The 25,205-nt window shown below is 42.4% G+C and overlaps 1 protein-coding gene across 3 annotated transcripts in view; it reads left to right on the forward strand.

The window, feature by feature from the left end:
- Positions 1-25,205, forward strand: part of Myrip (myosin VIIA and Rab interacting protein) — a 324,013-nt gene that overhangs the window by 285,749 nt on the left and 13,059 nt on the right. For 2 of the 3 annotated variants that reach the window (XM_074060447.1, XM_074060448.1), the window contains exons 12-13: positions 4,072-4,134; positions 19,117-19,308. In XM_074060447.1, the coding sequence (XP_073916548.1) occupies positions 4,072-4,134; positions 19,117-19,308 (255 nt within the window). The remainder of the gene's footprint in view (positions 1-4,071; positions 4,135-19,116; positions 19,309-25,205) is intronic. The other variant, XM_074060449.1, reaches the window with a different exon arrangement.

The following is a 25,205-nucleotide window of genomic DNA, read 5'->3' on the forward strand; positions in this document are numbered from 1 at the left end:
CACAGCTTCTCAAAGCACCTTCATGGTGGGTCTCCCTGCCTGCCTCCATTGAAGAGGAAGAAACTAACATTTGCTGAGGGTTTCTTCTGTGCCTCATACTATATATATATTAATTAGCTCATTAAATAACCCTTTATAACAGATGCAACCACTTCTTTCAGAAGAGGAAACTGAGGTACTTATCCAAGGCCCACAGCTAGTAAGTTTCAGAGCCAAGGCAGCATCACAAACCTGCTCATCCCCAAATCCCACTCCCCTGCCTTTACAAGCTGACTCTTGTGTAGCTCCAGTAAGGTTCCCTCAGCTAACATCTAGATTTCTTTGTACTTGCAACCCATTCAGTAAAAAGATTGTATCTCATCTTTGGAGAGATGACTCTAGAAGACACCTGGAAGGGTTTTTCTCCTGTCCTGAGTACATGCTATATAGGATAACAGTTGTTGGTGATCTTCATGGGCATAGGAGCTCTGTCCATCTGCTCAGCAGTCAGGCTGATACTGTGGAGGAGCCTGACCCACCCAGTAATGACTACAGGTGGTCAGCAACTGGCCATGGGGGAAGAGGGGACTGTCGCCCATGGTGGAGCTCCTGAACCCTCCAACCCCTTGGACTCTGTTTTCATCCATTCCCATCCCACCCTCATAAAATCATCAAGTCCTCATCATAAATCGCCCCCCTGGCACGTCTATGGATTGGAGAATGGAGCTTGGTCCCCGCAGGCAGCCCCTCACTGGAGTATAGACTCCAACCTCTTTGCTTCTTTAAATGATAAAGGGCTCTGATCCTGTTACTGGAACTGATACTGCAGTACAGTCACATTTGTATGCTAAAGCTGAAAGCCAGATGGTAATGGAAGAATGCTGCTTTATTTCTTACAATGGCTCTATCTCCTGCTGCCTCTGCTGCCTGATGGTCCCAAAGCTCTAAAAACTCAGGCTGTGCCAGTGGCAGGCCAGGCACTGCCACCCCTCACCAGCCCTCATGGAGTGACCTGGAGGCACACCCACCAGTCCATCCACTCTGTGCTCTCCTGGGAAGAATGATAGCAGGGAAAGGAAGAGCCACAGGGTGACAAGCCCCAACCCATGTCCTCACTGAGAAGGAATGAAGAGAATCCCAAATGGGTCAGCTTCTCAAAGCTCAAGTCTCACCCTAAACTAGACATAATTCTTTGTATGTAAAACTCCACAGAGCAAATGAGAAGCATAGTTAATGCATTTTCCCATCATATAGGACAACTCTGGTTAAAGGGAAGCCGAACACATATTGAGTGTTATTTAAAAACAGAAGCATACTGTATAGAGATGGGTTTTAGGAGACTACGTTTTAAAAACAGTCATGCTGTTTGCAAACTGTACATTTGGTTAATGTCTGAGCTCATTGCCAGTACTGTTTTATTTTGCCTGCTTACTGTGTTCACATCCTCACTAGTCTCCCTTCTAGAGCCCTCCAATCCTTTCTCCACTCCAGCCCTAGCTGCAATGCGGTCCCTGTACTTGCTCTCAACAGGTCAACAGGCCAACCCATCTTATTTTTTTAATTGATCCCTAGGACCCAGCCCAGGTTTTTAGTGTTGATTGGATAAACATATCTTGGCCTCATTTGTAAAGCACAGATAATCATACTGTCTTTCGGAATTGTGAAGATTGAATTATGCAGCACAGGCTTTAGCACATAGCAGAAGCCCAACAAATATCAATTAGCATATCCTCTTTAACAATCTCAAGGAAAGTAAACTTCACTGTCACAAAATAACATCCGTCTGTTGGTACTGAAGAAGCAGCTAGCTCAGTGCCGACTTCTAATCAACACTTTCAGTGTCAAGCCATAGGTCTGTAACCACATTTGGTGCTCCTTCATGCTATGTGGAATGTAAGTGGAGAAACACTGCATCAGAATGAACCCCCAGGCTCCCATCTCCAGGATCAGAGTGTGATTTGACTTCCATGTGATCCACCCACCACCAGTCTACACAACACATACACATTCGTGCATGCACACACACAGACACACACACACACCATGGTGTCAAGCAGGTCTGGGCTAGTGTGACTATTCCACATGCTGCCAGTGCTCCACCCTTACCTCCTTACTGTGGTAGCACACACTGGCCTAAAGTCCAACTGCCCAAGAACTTTCACAGGCAGCCAGAGCTCCTCTTCTAGGGCAAAAGGCAGGCTGGCAGTGCCAGAGAACTGCCACTCTTGGGAGTAGTCCCAACTGATAAGAAGGATGTAAATATCCCAGCTCCCCTGCCCCCAGTCAGGGTGGCAATGCTGAGGCATGAGTGACACACAACCCCCCAAATTCTTTAGCAGATTTAGCTGTAGGCACTCACACTGATACACTGCTTGATAGGGGGCTTTCATTGACTCCTTTCCCTTCCCTCTCCCATTTCTCCACTCCTCTACCCCTATTTTCTGGGATGGCCTCCCAAATAAACCACATACACTGAAAACCTTGTCTCAGACTGAGCTTCTGGGAAACTCAGACTAGGACAGCACTAAAACAGAAGAAATGGAATGTCCCTAGGTCACACACAAGCACTTCAGTATTGTGAGTAAGAGTGAGGAAACCCAAATGCTGAATTGGTTGCAAGTTGCTCTTACCTTACCCAGAGAATCTGGTCCTACACAGAAGGAGCACCTTAGATTCATGTGGCCCTTTAGCCACCACTGTCATCACTGCTCTTTGAAAGCCAAAGCAGAGGAATGTGCATATGTGTCACCATCAATGATGACTTCCATAGCAGTTCAGTGACCTTGTACGGCACCTGAACTGGGAATTGGGTTTTCAAAATCCTGCTCTACCAGCAGCAGAACAATTTTAGAAATCTAGTTTTTCCTAACTAGAGTTAAAGCTTTGCTATAGATGGGATCCCTACACTTAGATTAAGTGTTTCACTTTGGCTGGATGGGGGCAGACCTATGTTGACTTAAGGACAGTCACTGTTGTCTGAGTTTTAATGACCTGAAGAACTAGCTTGTAGAGCTGGAGCCAGTCCAAAAACCTCCCAAGATCTGGTTTCCCAAAGGGTCATGTTTCTTCTTTAAGTAACAATTTGGTTCCTTCAGACCTCAGTTGTCAGCTTCCAAGCCATGTGGTCCTTAGAGCCTGAGAAGTGCACCTGCTTCTCCACCACTGGTGGCAGGTGGACATGCCAGTGGCTCTGGAAGCAAGTCCTGGCTGAAGTCATTCTCTGAACCATTTGCTTCTAAAGACATAGGTGCTGCACCCATGAAAGAGGGACATGAAGGAAGGTTGAGAACTCCTGGCCTGAGTTTGAAGATGACAGTTCAGGAGCCAAGTCTCCCACAAACCCCTTGACCTGTCCAGGACTGGAACAGTTGTCCCCAATGTCCTTTTTGGCTCCAGAATTCATGGTTCTAGATATGTGATAGATTTAATAGGTTTTTGTTTCCCAACATAAGTTATCATTTACAACACTGTTTATTGAAGACCCAAATTAGTAAATTCTTATAGTGTAGTCAAATTTGTATATACAATATCCTGCAACATTTTAAAAATATCCTTGTTTATTAACTGTTATCACAGTAACTGGATCATTGTGTTTTATAAGGGAATCACAGACCAGCAGATATTTCCCATATTTATAGTGTCATAGAATTATTCTCATTCAAATACCAAGACTTTACTAAACTATTAGTTTTTTTCCTTCCTAAGTAAGAGACTAATCTTCTATTAGTTGCTTCCACTTACTAAAGCCACATGAAACCACAGTCCTAGTCAATGATGGAGAGAGAGTTATTGACTCTATCATCTATGGCTTTCTGTCATATGCTTATCACAAAATTTATGTTGACATCATGGTATTCACATTACTCAATTGTTACCATCCATGTCTATCTTACCCTCATGAAATAACTCACAATCCACATGAAGACATGGTGCCTGTCACCTCAAGTAGCATTTTATTTTAGAAGAAGTAGTATTTTATTTGATGCTAGAGTGTTAGATACTGACTTACAACTTCCTATGGTTTCCATAGGCCTTATGCCAATTGAGGAATTAACACCACTTTTCTAACTTTCTATTTAACTGCTGCCCCAGGAAAAAAGAGAAGCTTTATCTGTGCACTTAGAGTTACAGCTCTTGTCCACAGTGCTTGAACAGGTGAGGAAGTTTCCTTTCACTCCTGTCATCATTGGCATTATTCACTTGCACAGTGTGTCTTGTGTTGGGGCAGAGGTGGGGGAGGCGCTGAGGGGCCTGCTGGCCAGGAAGGTATAGTTTTACTCTCCTGTAGCACTGCAGCTTCAACAGAGTAGCTTCCTCTCTAGGCAGAAGATGGACTGAGTGCCAGAGAAAGGTTGCTGAGACCTCCAGTGCAGACTCATTCCTTCAAGACTGTAAAATGCAGGTGTTATGAAAAACCCAGGAGAAGATGTTACCCTTCTTGGCATGAAGAAAGGCAGACTTACTCTAGAAAAATTGTGAATGGAAAGGTCTGAAAACAAGGCCTTGGTTCAGAGATCTTGCCCCTCAGAAGCCCCAAAGTAAATGCCCAGGGGAGGTGGGTCGTGAGAGGTGACAGGGAAAGGAAGCAAGGATGGTCCTCTGTGAAGCTCAGCAGGAGAGGCAGGCTTGTGCCCCTAGAAAACATATCTGGGTAGAGAGAATATAAAAACAAAAGAATGAAAGAAGTATTTAGGTGCCACCTCTCCTACAAACACAGATTCCTTAATCCTAAGTGAAATCATAGCAAACACAATTTTAATATTAAGTGGATCACATCATACCAAATATATTTTATTCTGAGAATGCAAAATAAAGTTCATAGCAAGAAACCCCACTGATGGAATAGATCATTTAGAAGATATGACTTTTCAAAAGCACAGGATAATCTCAACTAATGTCAAAATGACCCTTGGAAACTTTCAAGAAGTATTCCAACAAAAAAGAAAATCTCACACTGGAATAGAGATATATGCTTCTGTAACATGTAAGGAGATCCATCGCAATGCTCTGTAGTAAAATCCTAGACTTTTTTGAGGGGGGGGAATGAGACCTCAATCATGACTACTATAATATTTTAGTATCTGTGTATCATCAAAAAATACATGATAAGGAAATGGATGTGTATTTTGTCAAGCTAAGTAGCAATGGATATATATTTGAAAAGTAGTAACTATGTATGACTTTGAGATTTCTTTCATATTATAGGCTAATAATTTGTTATTTGTAATTATTTAGAAAATATTGATAGTTTCTAAAGAAGCAAATGAACAAAACTGGCTCTAGAAGGATTCTAAAACCCACGCACCATGGAAGAAATTGGCAAAGTGATCAAAGAATGACTCCTTAGAAAGAAGCTAGTCCTGGTGTCTTTGACAATAAAATCCATCAAGCATTCATGGTTCTAATTACTCCCCAGCTTTTTAAGCTCTTTGTGAGCCTTAAAAATAATGGAAATCATCACAGTTCATTTTATTTAATTAAAACCTTGGTCTGAATCTGCCACAAAAAAAATCATCCACCACCAAAAATTTACCTATTAGCTCACTCAACATGTTAGTGAATTGTAATTTATAACAGTCAAGTCGAAGTTAGTCTAGGAACATAACAATAGCAATAGAAAATAAATGGACATTTTGCATTATATTTGCAAGTTAAAGGAGAAAAACATGATTGTTTCATTAAGCTCTTAGTTTGATGCTTGACAAATAGTAGAAAATGTATAAATATTCATAAATGTTAAATGAAGAATGAATCCCAAAATAACAGCTGATAAAATTGAGCAACCATTTCTGGTAAAACAGAAAGATAAAAACTCAACAGCAATGGCTGGTAGCCTTTTGTGGGTTGCAGGCCTCTTTATGAATTTGGTGGTTATTATGAACCCTCCATAAAGTGTAAAGAATGAAATGATTTGGAAGGAACTGACACACTCACAGAATGCATAAGCTCACCCATACAAAAGCTGCCATGAATGACAGTAACATGACAGAAATGTCTTCTGTTATAACTAAACGTTGGTCTGGCATTTTCATCAATTCAATAAGACAAGGTATAAAAGTTCCCAATATTGGACAGCAGAAAACAAAATTTCAATAATATATTACTGATGTTAGACTTCTGACTAACGATAAATCAACCAAAAAGATTATTGGAAATAATGAGTCTGGCAGGATGACCTATCATAAAAGAGTAATACATAAGTAAAGATTCCCTATAGATCAGCGGTAACCTTTCAGAAAATAATAAAGGAAAAATCCTAGTGCTGACCATCCACTCAGCCGCAACCCAACAGTCCCACTCCTAAGTATTTACCAAAGAGAACGAAGACCTGTATACACACACACACACACACACAGGGTTGGAAATGTTTATAGTAGCCCTGTTTATGATCACCAAAAACTTGAGACAACCAAATGTCATCAGCTGGTGAATGGATATAACATTCTGTTACATCCATGCAATGGAGCACTACTAAGCAATAAAAAGGAATGAATCACTTATATATACAACAGCATAACTGAATCTTAAAAGCATTTTACTGAGAGAGAAAAAAAGACTCAAAAGGGTAAATGTTGTCTATATGGAATTTTGGAAAAGTCAGGATAAACTCAAGGACTAGAAACATAGCAGAAGTTGCCAGAGCATAGGGTGGGTGGAAGGTTGATATAGAGAGACATAAGGGAATGTTATTATTGTGCTGGAAATATTCTATGTCTTGATTTGATGACTGCACAACTGTCAAAACTCATAAACCTGTATGTCTTTAAAGGTAAATTTACTGTAACACACATATACATTCACAAGTATACATATGGTGGCTTGAATAAGTTACCTAGAAATGTTCAAGATTCACGAATAGAGGTAACCTTGCTAAAAACATAAAGACTGAATAGGTATAGAAATGTATCCTATGTGTAGATGGAAAGACTTCAGACTTTATGTTATAGACATCGGTTTTCCCCAAATGAAGGCATACCCTTAACCAAATTCCAGTAATCATAATGAGATTCATTTTTTAAATTTTTATTAGCATATATTCATTGATACATTTCCATACGTGCTTACAATGTGTCTTGGTTGGGTTCACCCCATCCATCATTCTTCCTTGTCCCCCCTCACCCTATTCTTAAAACAATTTCAACAGGTCTCATTGTTCTATTTTCACACAAGTATGGAAAGTACATTAAGAGTCTTTTGAAACTTGATGAAGTTTCTCTAAATTTCATCTGGAAAAATAAGTAAATAAAATATAGTCAAGAAAATAATAACAGCCAAGAAAACATCAACCACTGGAATAAGTAAACAGATTAATGAAACAAAGTAGAAAATACAGAAATAAATATAAATATAATATGACATGGCAACAGTACATTGAATATCAGGAAAGATATTCAACTTTTTTTTGTTATTTGCTACATAACAAGTTATGTAGCATAATTGTAACTTAATGATTTTGGTTAATCATTTCAGAAAAAAAAGTGAAACTAGATCCATACATCATATCACACACAAGAATAACTTCTCAGTGAGCAGGAGTTTAAAATGTTAAGTGAAAGAAGCTGTGCAATTACTAGACTAAATTGTAGATGAATACTTTATAACATGAAGACAAGAGAGGCCAAAAGCTTTTAAAAACTGAAATATATAGTTACATAAAAATTAAGAATTTATAATATCAAAAAACAAGATTCAAAAGAAAGCAATAATTACAAATACCTGCACATAGCAGGCAAGTAACACACAAGCACACACACAAGAATGTGAGTAGCCAGTGAGCATATGAAAGAATACTGAATTTTAATTGCATTACAATTTGACTGAATATAACAGGTAACCCAAAACATGTCATATGGTTGGCACATTGTTTTTTTTACATTCTACAAATGTTTATTGAGTGTCTCCATGTGCCGGATACTATTGAAACACTGAGAAGAGAGCCATAAACAGGGCAAAGTTTATTGTTTGCTCAACCAATAATGCAAATTAAAATAATGAGATGCCATTTTTGTCTGACAAATTGGATGGTTAAAAACAATAGTTGATGCTGGTGATGAGAATTCAGGAAAACCAGCAATGTAATGTATATAAAATAGAGACAGCACATATTAGCATTGATAACTTGGTAACCCAAAGCACTCTCAAGTGTAAGCACCCATTGATCCAGTAATTGTACTTTCAGTGATTTATCCTAAGTAAAAACTGGGCCAATAGTGAAGGGTGTATTACAACACAGTTCATCAAGCATTGTGTTTTTATTGCAGGGAAAGGTAGGAAATAACCTGCCTGTGCCAGAATAAGGAATTCTTGGAGATGGGGAGGATGAGGTCCAGAAGGCAGATGGAGCACAGGCCTTGAAATACCAAAGACAAATTGGTCTGGGCCAGGGCCCAGGAAGACAGTAAATGTGATGTTAGGAAGTTGAGGTTTCGTTGTGTGTTCTGTGCTTTTTGTTATTGTTTCTCTCCTCCACTACTACCTCCTCCTCCTTCTCCTCCTCCCCTTCTCTCTGTCTCCCCCCTCCTCTCTCTCTCTCTCTCTCTCTCTCTCTCTCTCTCTCTCTCTCTCTCTCTCTCTCTCTCTCTCTCTCTCTCTCCCCTCTCAGAGGCTAGTTTTTTGTCATTGGAAAGTGAGGGATAATAGAACTAGAGCTTCAGGATAGTAGAGGGAAATAGCTACTGCACAGAATCTGAAAAAAACATGTGGAGACACAGGAAGATCCCCAGGCAGCACCGAGTTCCTAAATGCTGTCAGCTAGTCAGCATGACATTTACCTGAAGTATAAAGAGCCTGAAAAAGAACACAGCAACCTTGAGCTGAAATAAATGCAAAATAAAAATCCTTTCTATTCAAAGGAGAGGTCTGTTCATAAACCATATCATTCAATCAGCATAACCACTCAGTCAGGTTCAAGTGGTTCTGGGATTTACACTAGAACTTCGCATTTCAGAGGTTTCTAGTTTAGCCAATAATTTTCTGTGAACTAAAATTTACATATGAATCTCAAACCAGGTTAGGGAGGTAGAGGAATAAAACAGAAACTAACTCTACACTTAATAAGAGCAAAAAAATGTGAAGTCAAAACTTAACAAGAAAACTGAACAACTCCAAGAAATGTAGCAGCAGCTTTCTGGAAGACTGTTAAGATGACTTCCAAAATTAGAAGTTTAATGTAATTCAAATCAAAATTCAAACCAGATATTAACTGTCTAAAAGGATTCTAAAAATCAAAGCCATCTGATGGAATGAAATCAAAAATAATTTAGAAATGTTTAGGAAAAGTAAAAGTAGAATGAAGAAGACCCATCTATTAAGGTATTACTATATTTCATAGACAAAGTGATTAAATTTGTGAGATATTAATACAATATGTAATGAAAGGTTTGAAAAGTACAGCCTAAAATATATTAAACTCACAATTTATTTCATTTGTCCCACCCAATTCCTGCACCTAGTAGGAAAATGATGCTTTTCAAAATGTATATCTGAGGGCTGGCAGAGTGGCTCAAGTGGTAGAGCACCTGCCTAGCAAGCTTAGATCCTGAGGCCAAGCCCCAGCTCTAAAAAAAAATTTACACACACTCACAAATATATATTATACATATATATATATATATATATATATATATATATATATATATATATATATATATGGTGTTGGAATAATCATTAACTTATTCTTCTAAGAGGGGCAGAGGGGATGTGAAAGGGGAAAGTCTTTTTGTTGCTGTTATGAATATTTTGTTTTAATTTTTTATTATATTTTTGTGCTGGGTGAGGGTACATTGTAACATTTACAGAAGTTCTTACAATGTATCATAGTTGAATCCACTTCCTCCTCTTCGCCCCTCATTCCTGGAATAGTTTCAACAGTTCTAATTTTCCATTTTCATACATGAATATGTAGTATTTCCACCACATTCACTCTCAGAGTCCTCTGGTTTGCAAGTCCAGAAGTAGGTACAGGAGACAAACATTGCCCCTTGTGAGGGGGCAATGTTCAAATTCTGGAGTTTAATCCCTACTCATTCACCATTTGTTCAATAAATAATTATTGAGCTGTGCTAGGAGCTGCAATGCAATGTAGGTAAGAGATTTGAAAAAGTTTCCTGCACTCCTAAACTTACCTTTATTGGAGGAGACAGCTGATAAATACATAACACACAAGGGGGAAGACGTCAAATAGTGATACGTGCTACTAGGGAGATTAAGCAGAGCAGTAAGGGGATGGAGTCAGAAGGATGAAGTTCTGGACATTTAGGAACTCTCTAGTCAAGAGTCTTAGACTGGGACCCCAGGGACAAGCAGGGAGAAGTCAGACAAAAATGTCAAGGAGGACCTTCCAGGCAGAGGAACACAGGGAAGGCCTTCAGGTGAAATTACCTTAGCAAGTTCCAGGGACCAGGATGCCAGGAGCATCCTGGCCATGGGGAGAGGGGTACAGAGGGAAGGGCAGGGCCAGAGCAAGAGGGCTGATGAGTCTTGCAGATCATTTGGTGCTCATTCTGGTGGGATAGGACTCACCTAGAAGAGTTTAAGGGAGAAGTGACAAGGATGACCTTACATTTATCAAGGCCACCTGAGCTGACATGTGCCATCTCCTTTCCAAGTGACTACAGAAGGTGATTTCATGTCTTTTTTAGGCTTCAGAACTAAGCATATACCCTGGAGATATCTGGAGAAATGTTTCCAATCAATTGTCAGTCAGCCACCCAGTGTTAAAAAACAAGGCAGATCAAGGCCATGATCACCTCTTGGGCCAACAAAGAACCTCCCACCTGCTCTGAATCTGCCAGAGCAGGTGGGGTCAAAGGTAATGACCTCTGCATTCCCCTCCTATGTCACCCTCACCAAGCCTTGATGTGGTCTTGCCTACATCAGACAATAGTAGACACCATGCAGGAAGAATAAGAAAGACACCTCAGAGAAACATACAGACCATGGGGGTTAATCCTGGAACTAAAACTACAGATATATTTTTAATTCATTTTAATTATCATTTAACAAAAGGGAAAATCTTATTTCTTTCATGAATGTTCTTGGCCATCAAGACTGGATGATCCAGGAACTCAGTTCTTCTAGAGGTCGGTCCTCCTCTGATCTCTGCTATGTGCAATTGATTACATGTGCTGATTTATTAAGTTTGTGTTCCAATTTCTTCCTACAGTTCTATCCCACCTCTTTCATCAAGTCAGTCTTCAGGGACATGAGTCTGTTCATGAAGAATGTATTTTGACGGGTTTCAGCAGCATTGCCCAAGTGCCTTATGTTTCGTGAGAACTGAAACATATTTGCACTGAATTTTTCTCACAGATTTCTGTTAGCTCTTTAGGAGGACATATGGAGTTCCTTTTCTTACCTTTGAGAAGGAGAAAAATCCATTAAATTGGAGCATTTGAACAAATTTCCTTGCTTGCTCTGGTAGTTTGATAGAAGCATTTCATAAAGCCAAGACAGCATCTGTAATTTGGGACAGAAAAGTAGCTAGCAGACTGTGGAGTCTGCATTTTCTTACAGGGCACATTCTGTCTCACTGTGGTTGTCATGGCTGCTCAACCCTAGGTGGGCTCTGGAAGGCTTGGAGCAGGCTCTCGTGACTGGACAGATCTCCAGCTCTGTTGTGTGGGTTGGTCTTGGTTTTCCAAAAGCAATGAACTCATTCTCATTGAGGCCGGTTGTAGGATGCAGAACAACCTGAGGGCCCCCCATCTTCAGACCCTTCTCTTGCTGGCCTATTGTTCACTGCCCTGACGGCCCTCAGATTCTGTTTCACCATCACTTTCTGCAAGCCACTGAGTCCAGGGAATTGCACACATGGAGGAGGAAGTGGTGTGATGGTGGCAGGGAGCATGAGCTATGGAGATCAAAGTCTGGGTGCTCCAATCCCAGCCTTACATCCTCTTCCCTAAAGAATGTAGGTGCACTGTGTTCACCTTTAAAGATGGAATGAAAATACTAACCGGGTCAGGTTGTTGTAAGGGTTAAGTGAGATAATGAGACGTTTGGAGTCACACCTGTGAAAGACAGGCCCACATTAACTAAGCTGGCTTCCTTCCAGTGCATGATGTGGGAACCTGGTTTCCTCAGTGCCCTGGTGATGAGGCAGTGACAGGCCTTGTTTGTACTACAGATCAGTGTGTATCACTTAGTCTGCTCCCAGTGGTGAGAACTGCAGTGCCCTCTGACCTCCTTCTTGTTACTCTCATTAAAACTGGGGAACAACAGGAGAGGATTAAAGAACTGTGTGAGTGTCTGTGAGTGAGTGTTGGGTTGCTGATGGCCACTTCTTATAACAGACTTCTGAATTCTTGTGGAGAGTAGATTAAAGCCTATGAGAACTGGACACAAGCAAGGCGAGATGCAGTTAATTGCTTTTACCTGTAGGCCGAGATAGGCGCAGCCCTCTGCCACAAAACAGGGAAAGGCAGAACAGACCCCTAAACTTGTGTTCATAGAAGCAGGAACGCAGGTTTCTGCTGTTACAATGTCACGCCCCTCCCCGTGGCTCCACCCTGTTTGCTGCTATAAAAGACCCCTGAAGGAGGAGGAGGGGCTTTTGCTTTTTGCTTTTGCCATTTGGGGCTTTACTTTGGACTTTTTGGTGTGGGAAGCTTTTGGAAGGGAAAAGAATTATTGAAGGGAAAAATTGCTGAAAGGAGAAGACTTGTTGAAGGGAAAATGCTAAAGAGGGGTTAATAGAAAGTCTGCACCGAGAACTTTAACACAGGCTTCAGAAAGCAAAGCTGAGAAAAAACTTCATACATAGGCCTTAGAAAAGCTAAAGCTAAAGAAAAGCCAAAGAGAACATGGGACAGTGAATAGTGCAAGTCTGAGGACCAAGACTTTTAAGAGTTATGCATATGCAGGTTGGGCTGTTTGCAAATTAGTAGCACCCAGGCTTTAAGAGAGCTAAAGAGAGATGAGACAGTGCAAGCCTGGGGGCAAAAGACTTTAAGAGCTATTAAGGTGAAGATAAGCTGAGAGCAAACATGGGACAGAGTGAGCCTAAGGAAAGAGGTTTGAAGCAAGGCCTTAAAGAATCAAATAGAGAAAAACAAACAATGAGGGTTTGTGTCTCCAGCCAAGAGTACAGCACACCTGACCCCGCCCAAATTTCCTTCTGTCTGTATATCCTATATCTTCTCTAAAATCTCCAGTCTCCCCCAGTCAAGCCAGTTAGGTCCAGTAAATAACCAAGGAGTGAGAGAGAAAACCTCCCTCCAGCAAGGGAGGGAGCTCCCTTCAAATTCCCCCTTCAAATTCTGTTATTACACTCTCCCTTTTTTGGTAGCAGTTATCCCTTCTTTATGATTATGGTGGTATAGGTAATAATACATCGTAGTAACTCTTTTCTTTTTAAAAATATTCTGGCTTGTTAAAAGAAAAAAACATTGGAAAATAACATCAGCAAAATTTAACCTTTTGGGTAAAAAATGGTGAAAAGGTTTCTTCAAAACACCAAACAGGCAAGAAAAGATGTTTCAAGAGCATAATACACAATGAAAGGAGCCTAGGCCATCACGCTGTCACTCAGAATGTGTGCCCTCCAGCCAGGACCACAGTGCTGCATCCAGACTCTGTGTGGATGTCTGGCACATGCTTCCTAGTTTAATCCTCTTGAAAGCCTCCCATGCTAGATGGTGAATCTCTGTGTCACAGCAGAGACTCAAAGAGGTTATTTGTCCAAAGCCACACAGATCATGTAACCTTAATTTCCAAGGCAGTCCTTTTGCTGTTAGCATCCATGCCCAGCATGAAACCACAAGACCAGAGCACCCCCCGCTGTCTCCCTCTTACTTGGGGGAGTCTCATGAGAGGGTTCTGCCATACATTCATGAACAGTCTTTTGTAGGCATCCCCTCAGCCCCTCATTGCTATCTGGAGCTGGGATAGCCCCCAGATGACAACTTCGCCAGGCACTTGCTGTCCAGCACCCCTGGGAACAGGACCCTGCCTTCTCCCAGCTCAGCAAGACCAGGGCTGATTTATGACTTAGATGGGCCCAGGCATTTTTACCTTTGTGAGCCCCTTCACAAAAAAAGTTAAATACTTTTATTACCATATTGGGATAAATATTAATATACTAATATTGTCTGTTAAAACATATTCCTGGGTCAAAGAATTTTTTCTCTTGTGATTTGAAAAGAGAACATTTTCACAGGCCCCTGAAAAATGATGGGTCCTAGGCTGGGCGCCTACTGTACCCTTTGCAAGACTCTGAAGTGTCAGTCTCCTAGCTACTGCCCCTCTCTGTCCCTTGATTGACCCATAGACCCCAAAGGAGAATGCTCACCTCTGTTGCTCCCCAAGTCTGAGTGTCATTGTTCTTTCAGCATCTACCCTGCTTTGTTTTTTGCTCTTGTTACAGATTTTAGAACAGTCCCCAAGACAGAGCTAGGAAAACCCCTCATCTGCTCCAGATACCTGGGCACACTTAATCCTCAATGCTTTTTGTCCCATATTATATCAAGTCACATAACTAGACACCGGGACTGGTATCAGCTCCGGCTTAACACACACAACCTAATACTGACTCTTTGTCAGCCCAGTTGAGAAAGACATACACAGGCAGGCTCTGCTCAAAGAGAGAGCTGGGCTGGGGTCTGTCATCTTTAGCTCTGAAATGACCTCTTTTTGTTAAGCCAGGCATCTGATGATTAGAACTTGGCCCTGCTACTCACATGTTCACCACCTTGAAATATTCTGGGAAGGAACATTCCCATTTTTTTCCAGCTTGAAATGAGTTTGCATTTCTTCACCCAGCACAAAGCTTTGTAAAGAATGAAGACAGATCGCTAATAAGTAGATATAGCTAGTGTGAAGAATGAAAATATTTTCTCCTCTACAATGCTAAGGGCTCAGATTTTCCCCTTGGAACCCACCTTGCATCCTGCATGGTTTTAGGAATCAGCTTATAAGGAAAAGGAAATGGAGAAAGAAAAATTTTATAACAGCATGCTTTCTAGAAAAAGAAAGCACATGGGGACAGGATGGAGAGATTTCTAAGGGTAAAGTTTGTAGATTGTGAGACAAAAAGTAGAAACATCTTGCTCTGCCCTGCAGTCTCTATAGAAAAAAGAAATGATACAGCTGAGATTTGTGACATGGGTCCTGACTTGGTCTTCTTTTCTGGGTTCGTTAAAATGGCCACTGGTGGGCCCCAACCTTGAATAATAAATAGTTCTTGAAGGTCTGCTTTGGTCCTAGTATTAGTTATGAGTCAGACTAGAAGCAGGAATCTTGATAAGGTTGGCACTTGTTTTGCTACCTAATTGATAAGCAACTGGGGTGGATGACTCCTCTGCCCCCAGCTGAGAGGGGTGAGAGCCCCTGCCCTTCCTAACCCCCTGCCCAGTGTGCTCTGTCAAGGGTTTTCCCACCAAGTGCTTCTTGTCACCTCTGTGAAGTGTGGATTTTTTTGTTTCAACCACATGGTTGTTGAGTTTATGGATCTGACATCCTTATGGGGCTGTGATGCAGTCTAAACCTTATAAGTGGACACTTGGACTCTCGAAAGTTACCATCCCTCACGGGGATACCAGGAGTGCAGGGGCATCAGAGCAAACACATCCCCCAGTGTATCAGCTACTCAGAGTACATGCTCTACCTGCACTAAGGCACACTGGCACACCTGGCACCTTTAAAGAGAACTGTGCATGTATGTGGCACATAATAAGTTTGTTGTATAATTCCTATTTCTGCAATCACTAGACAGTGGGATTTTGTAACCTGAGTTTGCAAGCGATTTTCATTCCACCATCACCTGTGGGTCCTGGGGTCACAGTGTCTGAGGCCAGCCTTTCTAATCCAAAACTGATTTTCTCCACATATCTGCATCTCCCTTATTTGACACCATGAAATTCACATTTGCTCCATCTCATAGTTAATACCTGAAGTAATAATGATGCTATAATAATGGGGTAGATCGGGCTCTCAAGTCGTGCTTTGTCTATTCCATTCAGCTTGCTGTGCTGGGGCTGTGCAGAAAAGAGGCAGAAAGTATCCCTCAGATTTTCACTTCTGCATCGCAAGCTCCCTGCCAGCCTCCTCCTAATCCTCACTAGCCTCTCATCTGAACAAAACCCTATCCAGTGCTAAGTATAGCTTAGCACTGTAATGGAGTGTAGAAGGTGCTTTGAAGTCTTACCTCTAGACAGGATAGGGAGCAGGACATTTATGTAACAGGCAAAATCAGCCTATAAGAAATCTGATGTTTCCCTGGGCCAGTGAGTGCCCTGGTCACGCAGTGAGGTACCCAGCTCCTGTTGTACAGCTCCTCAAAGCCCAGTTATATCTCAACCTCAGGAGGTGCACCTTCCTCTACCCCAGCTCCAAGCCAGCAGCCCATGCCTAGGCAACAGACAAGAAACATCTGATTCCTACAGGTGGAACACTGTGTTTGCATTTGCCAGTGAAGATCAAAACTGGGACATCTACCAACAGAGATCTCTAGTTTTGGGTCACTTTCCTCAATGGAGGCCAGCTCACTTCTGATGTGGTCCAAGTCTTTAACCAGACTACAGACTTCTAGATGAAGCTGTGGGACTTTCCTCACAACAACCACCAGGGGAACTTCACACACTGACTTAATGGCAAGTGCAAATGCCTTCAGGGGCCAGGACAGTATGGGTCAAGTGGCTGTAGTGGTGCTCAAGGCAAGCCAGAAGGGCAAAGACTTCATCCCTCTTGTTTATTGCCTTATCTCAGCGCTTGGAGCACAGCCTACACACCACTGGTCTCAATAAAGTATGTAGAATGAATGGTGGGAACTGTGGATAGCTGGGAAGTGTGCAGCTCATATAAAGCATGCCTCTGAGCCATATGTATCCTCCAGCTTGCACTATGACCAGATAAACGAGGCTGTTTATGGACAGCCTGGGACAGTGACTGCCAAGCAGTGCTGATTCCCAGCCTGTCCTCTCCATACCCTCAGTTTGGATCTGGATTCAGGTCACTCTGTCTCCCATTAGTAACTCAGCCCATGAATGACCCTGGACTATTTAGACATTTATGTAAATTTTCACACTTCCCTCCCACCATGCTATGGTCTCACTCTTTTTCTGAATCTTTTAGTCATATGTCTTTCTTTTCAAAAAGTACCTTGTTTATGAACTAAGGGGCAAACCTTCTAAATTAATGTTTTTACTAAGAGAAGAGTAGCAAATTTGCTTTTATAATATAATGACTTTTCTAAAATGGACTTAAGCGAACAGTGGCAGCTGATAGAAGCCAAAATCCAGCCCAACTCAGCTCCAGAGTCCGCCACATCCAGTTACCAGTCCTGGATAGTGGGGGCAGCCTTTGCAGGGTGTTCCTAAGGTAGAGAGCTGGTTCTGCCTGTTTCCTTGGATGCTGCCCTTCTTCCGATGGTCTGCATCACCTTCCCTCTAGCTTGTTCACCTGACACCCAAGTTTTTCTGGTATGTTGCAAAGGCCCTTGAACCAAAAGGAACACAACTGTTGGGTTAACAGCTGTTATCGAACAGACAGGCTAGACAGGAGCCCTATGGGTACATGTGCTCTAACCAGAACAGGTTGACCCTGTGCCTCAGCATGGCAGCCCAGAGGCATCTTCCAGGCAGTGGATTCAGCACTAACTCATCACTGAGCCCTTGAGACTCTCTAGGGAAGTAGGAGGGCTATCCAAAAACTCCTGAAGTGGGACAAAACCTGCAGTAGCATCCACTTGGGGAAACAAACTGCAAAAGTCAACCCAAAGCTATCATTACTGTTTTGGGTATAGCCCACCAAAGGCATTAAAGTTCCAGATTCTCTTGAAACACTTTACTGGCTAAGTAAAACGTGCCTGTGTGCAATAGTTGTTTCCTAATGTACAAACCCTGTGCTGGAATAGGCCAAACTGTTTATAGATGGAAAAGTGACTGCCGTTGATCTGATTATTGCTTGATGTTATCTGTTCAGCTGGATTCAAAGGTACAGATAATTCTTTGGCTGATATGCCTCTGGCTCCACTAATGACCTTGGCCCAGATCTGGGTTGATTATAATTTTAAGCCATAAATATAAAAGCTGGGGGTGGCCTGTGTCAACTAGGAGTATGTTCAGTCACACACAAAAAAACAAAACAAAACAAAAAAACTGGCCAACAGTAATTTCAACAAATCAGCATCTTTTTCCACTAACAAGATGTTCAGAGGCAGGGGGTAACTCCCAGAGGTTTAGCTAATCCACTGATAATCTGTGCACAGTTCCTTAAGTCTTTCTGTCCCCTTACCCAGTTGTCTGGCATTCGTCCTGATTTTTGTTGACTTATATCTGCCTAGAAACAAGTGGGGTGTGGGATAGGAAATCTTATCCATCTATTCTCCTGATTAGGAAAAAAAAAAAAGCTTTTCCAGAAGCCCCTTCAGTGGCTTCCCCTTCAGGCTCAGTGGTCAGCGCTGTGTCATATGACTACCCCCAGTGGCAAGGGAGGCTAGTAGATAATTTTCCTGTTTACCCCTGTGAGGATACAGAGAGAATGGGCTTGGGAATACTGAGTGGACTAGCAGTCTACCAAGAGACTGCAGAAGACTTGGTGGGATGGCTCAAGTAGTAAAGTGCCTACTTAGCAAGCATGAGGCCCTGAGTTCAAACCCCAGTAGTATAAAGAGACTACAGAGGAACTCTTTGCCAGGATCCTCATTGTACAGATGACAAAAGTGAATTCCACAAATGAGAAGTAATTTGGCTAATGTCCCATAGACAATTAGAGCCTGACCAGGTCTCCTAACTCCTACTCAAGAAAGTCACCCTGTGGACCACACTTTGATGTAGGTTGACAAGGTTGAGACTGAAGTTAGGTTAGGGAAGTAGAAGATCATCCACCAAATGAAGTTATAAATGTTAAGCTATCAACAGCAGGCAGAAGGCAGACTTCACTTAACCTCTCCTCTTTCTCTCCCTCCCTGTAAATCTGGAATAATTCATTGTGGGTCACACAAGCTAGGCCTAGTCATATCAGACCTCTAGGCTCCCTTCCACTGTGTAGTTGTTTTGTTTTTTAAATTTCATTCCTTCAGCACATTCGTGTTTGTATGTGGTTCAATCTCATGATGAGTGCCATAATACTGTAGAATTTCTGTGTCATTGTTAATGTGCTGTTCTTGTCTTCTGTCCCCTTCTGTCATGAACCAAACAGAAGTATTCTGCTGTTTCTCTCTGCAACATCTCCACAGAAGTCCTGAAAGTCATCAATGCCACAGAGGAGTTGATAGAGTCTGCAGAGCCCTGGGAGTCCCCACCTGCCCCTTGTGACAGAGAAAAGGGGACATTTCCTCTTGGGACAGATCAAGTGAGACTGGATGAGCAGCTGACTTCACTGGAAGAAAACGTAAGAGAACATGGGTGTGCTCAGACTAGGGTGAATATGTGCGGAGAAGAAGCTGATAAGGTTATAGCTCTTCACAAAGAGTGCAAGGACACACACACATACCACACCACCACCACCATAGCATATTCTCAGGATGGATCTTAGGTAGGGTTCCTCAGAAGCAGACCCCAAGATGAAGATTTGATGCAAATGACTCTCCCAGGAGAGGCTGGACAAGGAAAGGTGAAGGGAAGGTAAAGGGAAGAAGCTGAGTGAGGGTATGATCTTAGACAAAGAGTAGCTCCAGCCTGATTCTGCAAAAGATCTGAAGTGTAGGTTGTACTCAGAGTTGCTCTGACCTAGGTATGGCAGAGGAACTGGCCCTCCCAGAGCCAGCCTGCACTTCAGTCTCTGCATGCAGGCATATGTGTCCAAGGGCAGTCCTCTATGGGGATTTGAGATGTTGCTGACAAATGCATACTGAGGCATGGAGACAGAGAAGATGTTAAAGACAACAAATGATTCAGTGGCATGTGTAAAGTATAGGAAGGAAAACTTTATTCAGGACCATGGTGACAGGTATAGGGACCACTGCCTATACGTGAGCTCACTCCTAAAATATAGTATGAAAAGTGGGAATGTACAGCTAAGGAGTGGGGGAGGATCAGTGAATTAGAAATTACTGAAGGGAAACTTGAGGGGTCAGGATAGCCAACCTCACAAGATTCTTGCTGAAGCCACCACAGACATCACCTGGGGAAAGATGGAGGATGAGGAACCTGATTACATGTCAAGGATGATCAGATATCAAAGATGGGGGTTCCGGTCAAACAGACTTAGTGGGATCCTTTTGATAAAACTCAGTTTTATAAAGAAATACATGGATGAGCCTAAGAGATGGTTCAGAGCCAGACTAAAGTTTGGGCAAGTGAAGAAACTTTGTTGAGGGGAGCATGTGGAAACTCCTACAGAACTGAGGGGACCTGGGTGGATACTGCCAGTGTCACTGCAGGGGATGAGGGTGGTGGCCAAAAGAGCCTCAGTACTACTAGGTGCTGGTGGCTCACACCTGTAATTATAAATAATTAGGAGGCTGAGATAGGGAGGATCGAGGTTCAAGGCCAGCCCAGGTGAATAGTTCACAAGACCACATCTCCAAAATAACCAAAGCAAAATGGACTGGAGGCATGGCTCAAGCAGTAGAGCATCAGCTTTGCAAGAGCAAAGTCCTGATTCAAACACCAATCCCACTTAAAAAAAAAAAAAAAAAACTTTAGTACTACCTCTGGTCTGCTCTGTTTCCCTAACTTAAGCTAGTTACATGTTTCCAATAAACCACCTAAGCCTCCAGGCGCCATAGCAGCAGGAATCCCACAGCCTGTCTCCTAGAGCCTCCACCCTCCACTTCAGAATTGTCCAAGCACTTTTCACCTAAGACCCTGTTGCATCATCTCATGACCACATGGAGTCCTAGACTGCTGTCCCCTTCCACCTAACAAATACTCTCAGCTGTTTCTCCCATCCCAAGGCAAGTATGCATCTGCTGCTTTTCAAAAAGATACTTCAGAGAAAAAGGAAATAAGTCCTGTTGGTGGTTATCCTTTTCCAAAACATCATCCATTTTGTAAAAGTCCCCCCTAGCCCATATCTGCCATTCATGTTCATTTTCCCTTCTGAGGGCTTCCCATGGGCTCTGGGCCTTCCATGGAGCCAGCTCCTCTCCTGCCTGAAGGAGGCTTTGCCTGAGAGTCAGAGCCACAGAGAAAGGAGGTGGGACCTGCCAGGTTTTTGCAAAGGAAGAAGGGCATGAAGGGGAAGGTGTTCAAGATCTCGCTCAACAAATATCAGCACATCAGAAAGGTTAAAGGCCTTCAGCCAAGTCTATGGATACCCTGTGGAAATTTGTACATATCTGAACGGAAAATTTAAATCAATGTGTGTAGGAGGGCGAAGCTTACTTTATTCTTCTTCAGATTCAATTGCATGTAGTTTATACTCCTAAAAGGAATTTGCAGTACAGTTAATTATGTTAAAGAATTCCATAATTTTCTCCTTACTGTCAAGAAAGAAAAATTTCTTGATGCCCAAGCGAGAGAGTCTGGCTGGGAGGGATATGGGTGTGATTGCAGACCTGGGAGTTCAGAAGGCTCTTCTTGCCCTTGAGTTTGGAATGTGTTTGGTTGGTATAACAGATGGATCTGCTAGTAATGGATTTTTCTATTCTCCTACCTACCTGTAAGAAGAGAAAGAAAGTAAGAGATTCTTGCATGCAAATATCACCAGTTATTCGAGCATTTCAATAGCAATTGTCTAATGATGAGAGATTTGAACATCAGCTACTCAGGGTGTACACACTATTACTGGTCCGTGTGTTTCTGCCTACAAAGCTGATATCCATCTTTCCAGACCAGCAGAGTCAACCCTGCATTTGAGACACCGTAATAAATGTTTTTCCCAGAATGCCTTTTTCTCTCCAAGGAGCATGTTGAAAAAATGCATGTGTGAGTTTCCCCATTTTTTATTATGCATTGTGGGTTTTTTTTTTTTGAAGGGGGATTCATTAACACTTTCAATTCAAAACACATACCCACTGATTCAATATGTCAGAAGCTCCAGTGGGGGACTCATGGCTACAAGTCCTGGTCTGGACCTGCTGCTCCATTCTGGGCCTTGCCTGTTCCCAAAGAGTTAATCTCCTGTTTCGTCCATCCCATCTCCAGCTTTTCAAATTTTACCTCAGAAGAAACTCCATCTATGTTCCTTTGAATTCTATGAGTGTTTGAGTTGGAGCAGGAATAACTTGTTCCTTCATCTCTTTAATTCAGCAGATCACAGAGCCGTGGGTACATTGCTGGCTCAGCTGGCTCCAGGATGGAATTCAACTGAGCAGCAGGGGAAGGCCAGGGCTGGTTCTTAAACTGGCCTCTGGTGCCACTGATATAATTAAAATTAAATCGTGGCTTTTGTTGGTCTCCATTGTGAAAAGCGCTCCTTCGTTCCTTAGCGCCCATTTGCCTTTGTGCTGGGGAGCCAGGGACTGTCAGAAATAGAAATAGCCACACTATTCTCTCCTGAACATTGGCTGCCACGTGCCAGGACTCTGAGATAAAAGAGATAAAATGTTCACCTTTGAAAATATTTCTGAGGCTTCCCGAGCTACATAAGATAAAACAAAGAAATACCACACTCATATTTCCAGTCTCCTGTTTTCATGAACTGCTTGTTAACCCACTTAAGTAGGGGAGGGCCCAGGAACTTTAGAATCCCCCAGTGTCTTTCTAATTGTTGACACTTGTCGCTTGCTGCTTGGTGTTAGCACTGTGAAGTCAACCCTATCTCCCGAAAGCCAGGAGCAACCACGGGCTCAGGTCACAGCTGGAGCTCTAGGTATTCTAAATTCCGTTGCGAAGAGGCCTGTTGTGCCTGTTGGGATCTGGCTGGAAGAGGAGAATTTCGTGAAGGGAGTATTAACTGAGATGTGGGCAAAATTATGGGATGCCATAGAGCCAGGAGAGTAGGAATACAGGAAGCCTACCACACCAGCAGTGTAACCAGAGCCCATGGAGAACTGAAGCCTGGAAGAGTGCCCCCAGTGGAAGGTGGAATCACCTCATACCCCCCCAGGGAAAGAGTAGGATAAGAAATGCTCTTCTTTCTACTCTTGCCTTTACTCTCCTGTTACTGTCTCCCATTAACCAAACCCATCCCAAACAGCCCTGATCATGAAGTTCTTATAGGCCAAACAAACAGGGAATAATCTAAAGTGGACAGAGAAGGATAAAAATGGACCTAGGAAATCAGCAGAGAGCAACTAGCACGACCCCTCTCAGACTTGTGGTGTGACTAGTAGGAAGAGCCACCTGGTAGATTTACAGAGGTATGAGTGGGAGGGATGAGTCAGCTCTCTCTAAGTCTGACCCCCATCTGAGGACCTGCCTCATCTCATTTTTGCTACATGACAAAGGCAACTTGAGATATGCCATAATCCCCAGTCCCAAAGGCGGTGGAGGGTGGGCCCAATTTCCAAGTGGAATACAACAAATAGTACATATCGCCCATATAGTATACAATCAATGGCAGCAGACACAGTGGAACTGTCCCATTGGAGCTCAGCTCTGGCACGGAATCCAGGACACAGCAGAGAATATTGGTCCCTTCTCAAGAACCTCATAAGCCCCATAGCACCAGAGAGGAAGTAGCACGAGAATTTACGGGAGTGCCATGGTTATTCTCTAAGGTGGCTCTCCACCCTCAGAGTGAGAAAAATACTATCAGTTACTAACTTAGTCCCCAGAAATATATTTTGTGGAAGCCAAGTCCAACAGGATTCTCTGGGATCAAATAAGTCTAGCAAGTTTGCATAGTTCTATGAAAATTAAGATACATCATAGCACGTTAAAGACTGAGAAATCCCGCAATAAAGAAATCTGTTTAGTGCTCTTTCTCTCAGTGGGTTTGGCCACAAGGTCCTTCCTTCATGAAACATCTGTTCTCATCTCTTGAGTCATTTGGAGAAAGGGAACTAGGAGCCAGGCACTGGGGTCATCAGCATCAGTGACTAAAGGTCATAGATTACTCGGACAAGATAACCACAGTTCTCACCAAAAATGGATCTTAACAAGCAAGTGATTCCAGGTGAATGTTTTGCAAACGAGTTATTTTTTATAAAGGCAGGATAACATTTTCATCATACGGCATGCTAACTTTTGTCATTTTAAACTAGCAACAAAGTCAGTATTAAATCCTTATATATCACGGTAACTCTAGTACCTTTATGCTAAAATTTGAAATGTAAGACTTGATAACATTCCAGGCGAGATTAAGAGTCACAACAAGACAGGGAGAGTGGGCATCAACTCTCTGAGCTCCCTTACGCTCTACCTCTTCCTGGCTGTGAGACCCAGGGAAGTCACAGAGCCTTCCTAGAACATAAAATGTTCTCATCCATAGCATAGCGATTATAGTGGTACCTACCTTGAGGGTTGCCATGAGCATTAAATAAGTCCTAGAAAACCCTCAGCTTAGCAAATATATATTGACACCATACCGCCATTGCCACCACCACAATCATTCAGTCTTTCAAGTATCATCACTTTACTGTAAGCTCCTATTGAGCTGGGGTCAGTGACAACCACAGAATCTCCCCTTGTCCTGGAGCCAGAAAAGCAGGCTTTTAGGGTAAAAGAGGAATGCCCTGACCTGACCAAGGACCTGACCAAGGACCCCCATATTTTCATATGGGGGGGGGATGACCTTGTTGAAAATGTGTTTGTTTCACTTTAAAAACTAAGTTTATATTTTAAATTTATTAAAATAAATTTAGATTTTTTTTATGTAGCAAAACTATTTTAAAATATAGTAAACTCCAAGCTGGCTTCCTTTCTCCTCTCCACCCCACTCTCTTTCTTCCTCCGCCCCCTCCCCCACACTTAGTTTTTCTTCTCCTCCCAAGGGAAGTTTTTTGCCTTCAAAGAGACACATTTTGAAGAATTTCTCCACTCAGATACTTTTGAAATATTCATTTAACAAACAATAAAGACCCTTTCTTGTTTTGAAAACAAAGAATTAGTGGCTATATGAAGTTGCAAAGCTCTTTTAGAAACAGAATTTCTCTGATAAGTGGCATAGGATAGAGATATATAAAACAAAGGGTAAGCTGAAGCTGGCTACTGCCCACAGACATCTGACTTGTGGCCCCTGTGTGACTGGCAGTTCATTAGAAGGGACACTTGTGTGTTGGTCCCTGCATTCCATTGCCAGGGAATGACACCTAGTGACAAGACAAGGCAAATTTACCTTTATCCAACCTGTGCCCGCCTGTGCTCCACTTTGAAGTATTTTGTAAAATTGCCAGTTTCAACTCAGATGAGTGAGTCGTGCCAAGGAGCTGGCAGAATAGGAACGTGTCTGGGTTCTTT

The sequence above is a fragment of the Castor canadensis genome, chromosome 17, assembly GCF_047511655.1.
Source record: "Castor canadensis chromosome 17, mCasCan1.hap1v2, whole genome shotgun sequence".
NCBI lineage: Eukaryota > Metazoa > Chordata > Mammalia > Rodentia > Castoridae > Castor > Castor canadensis.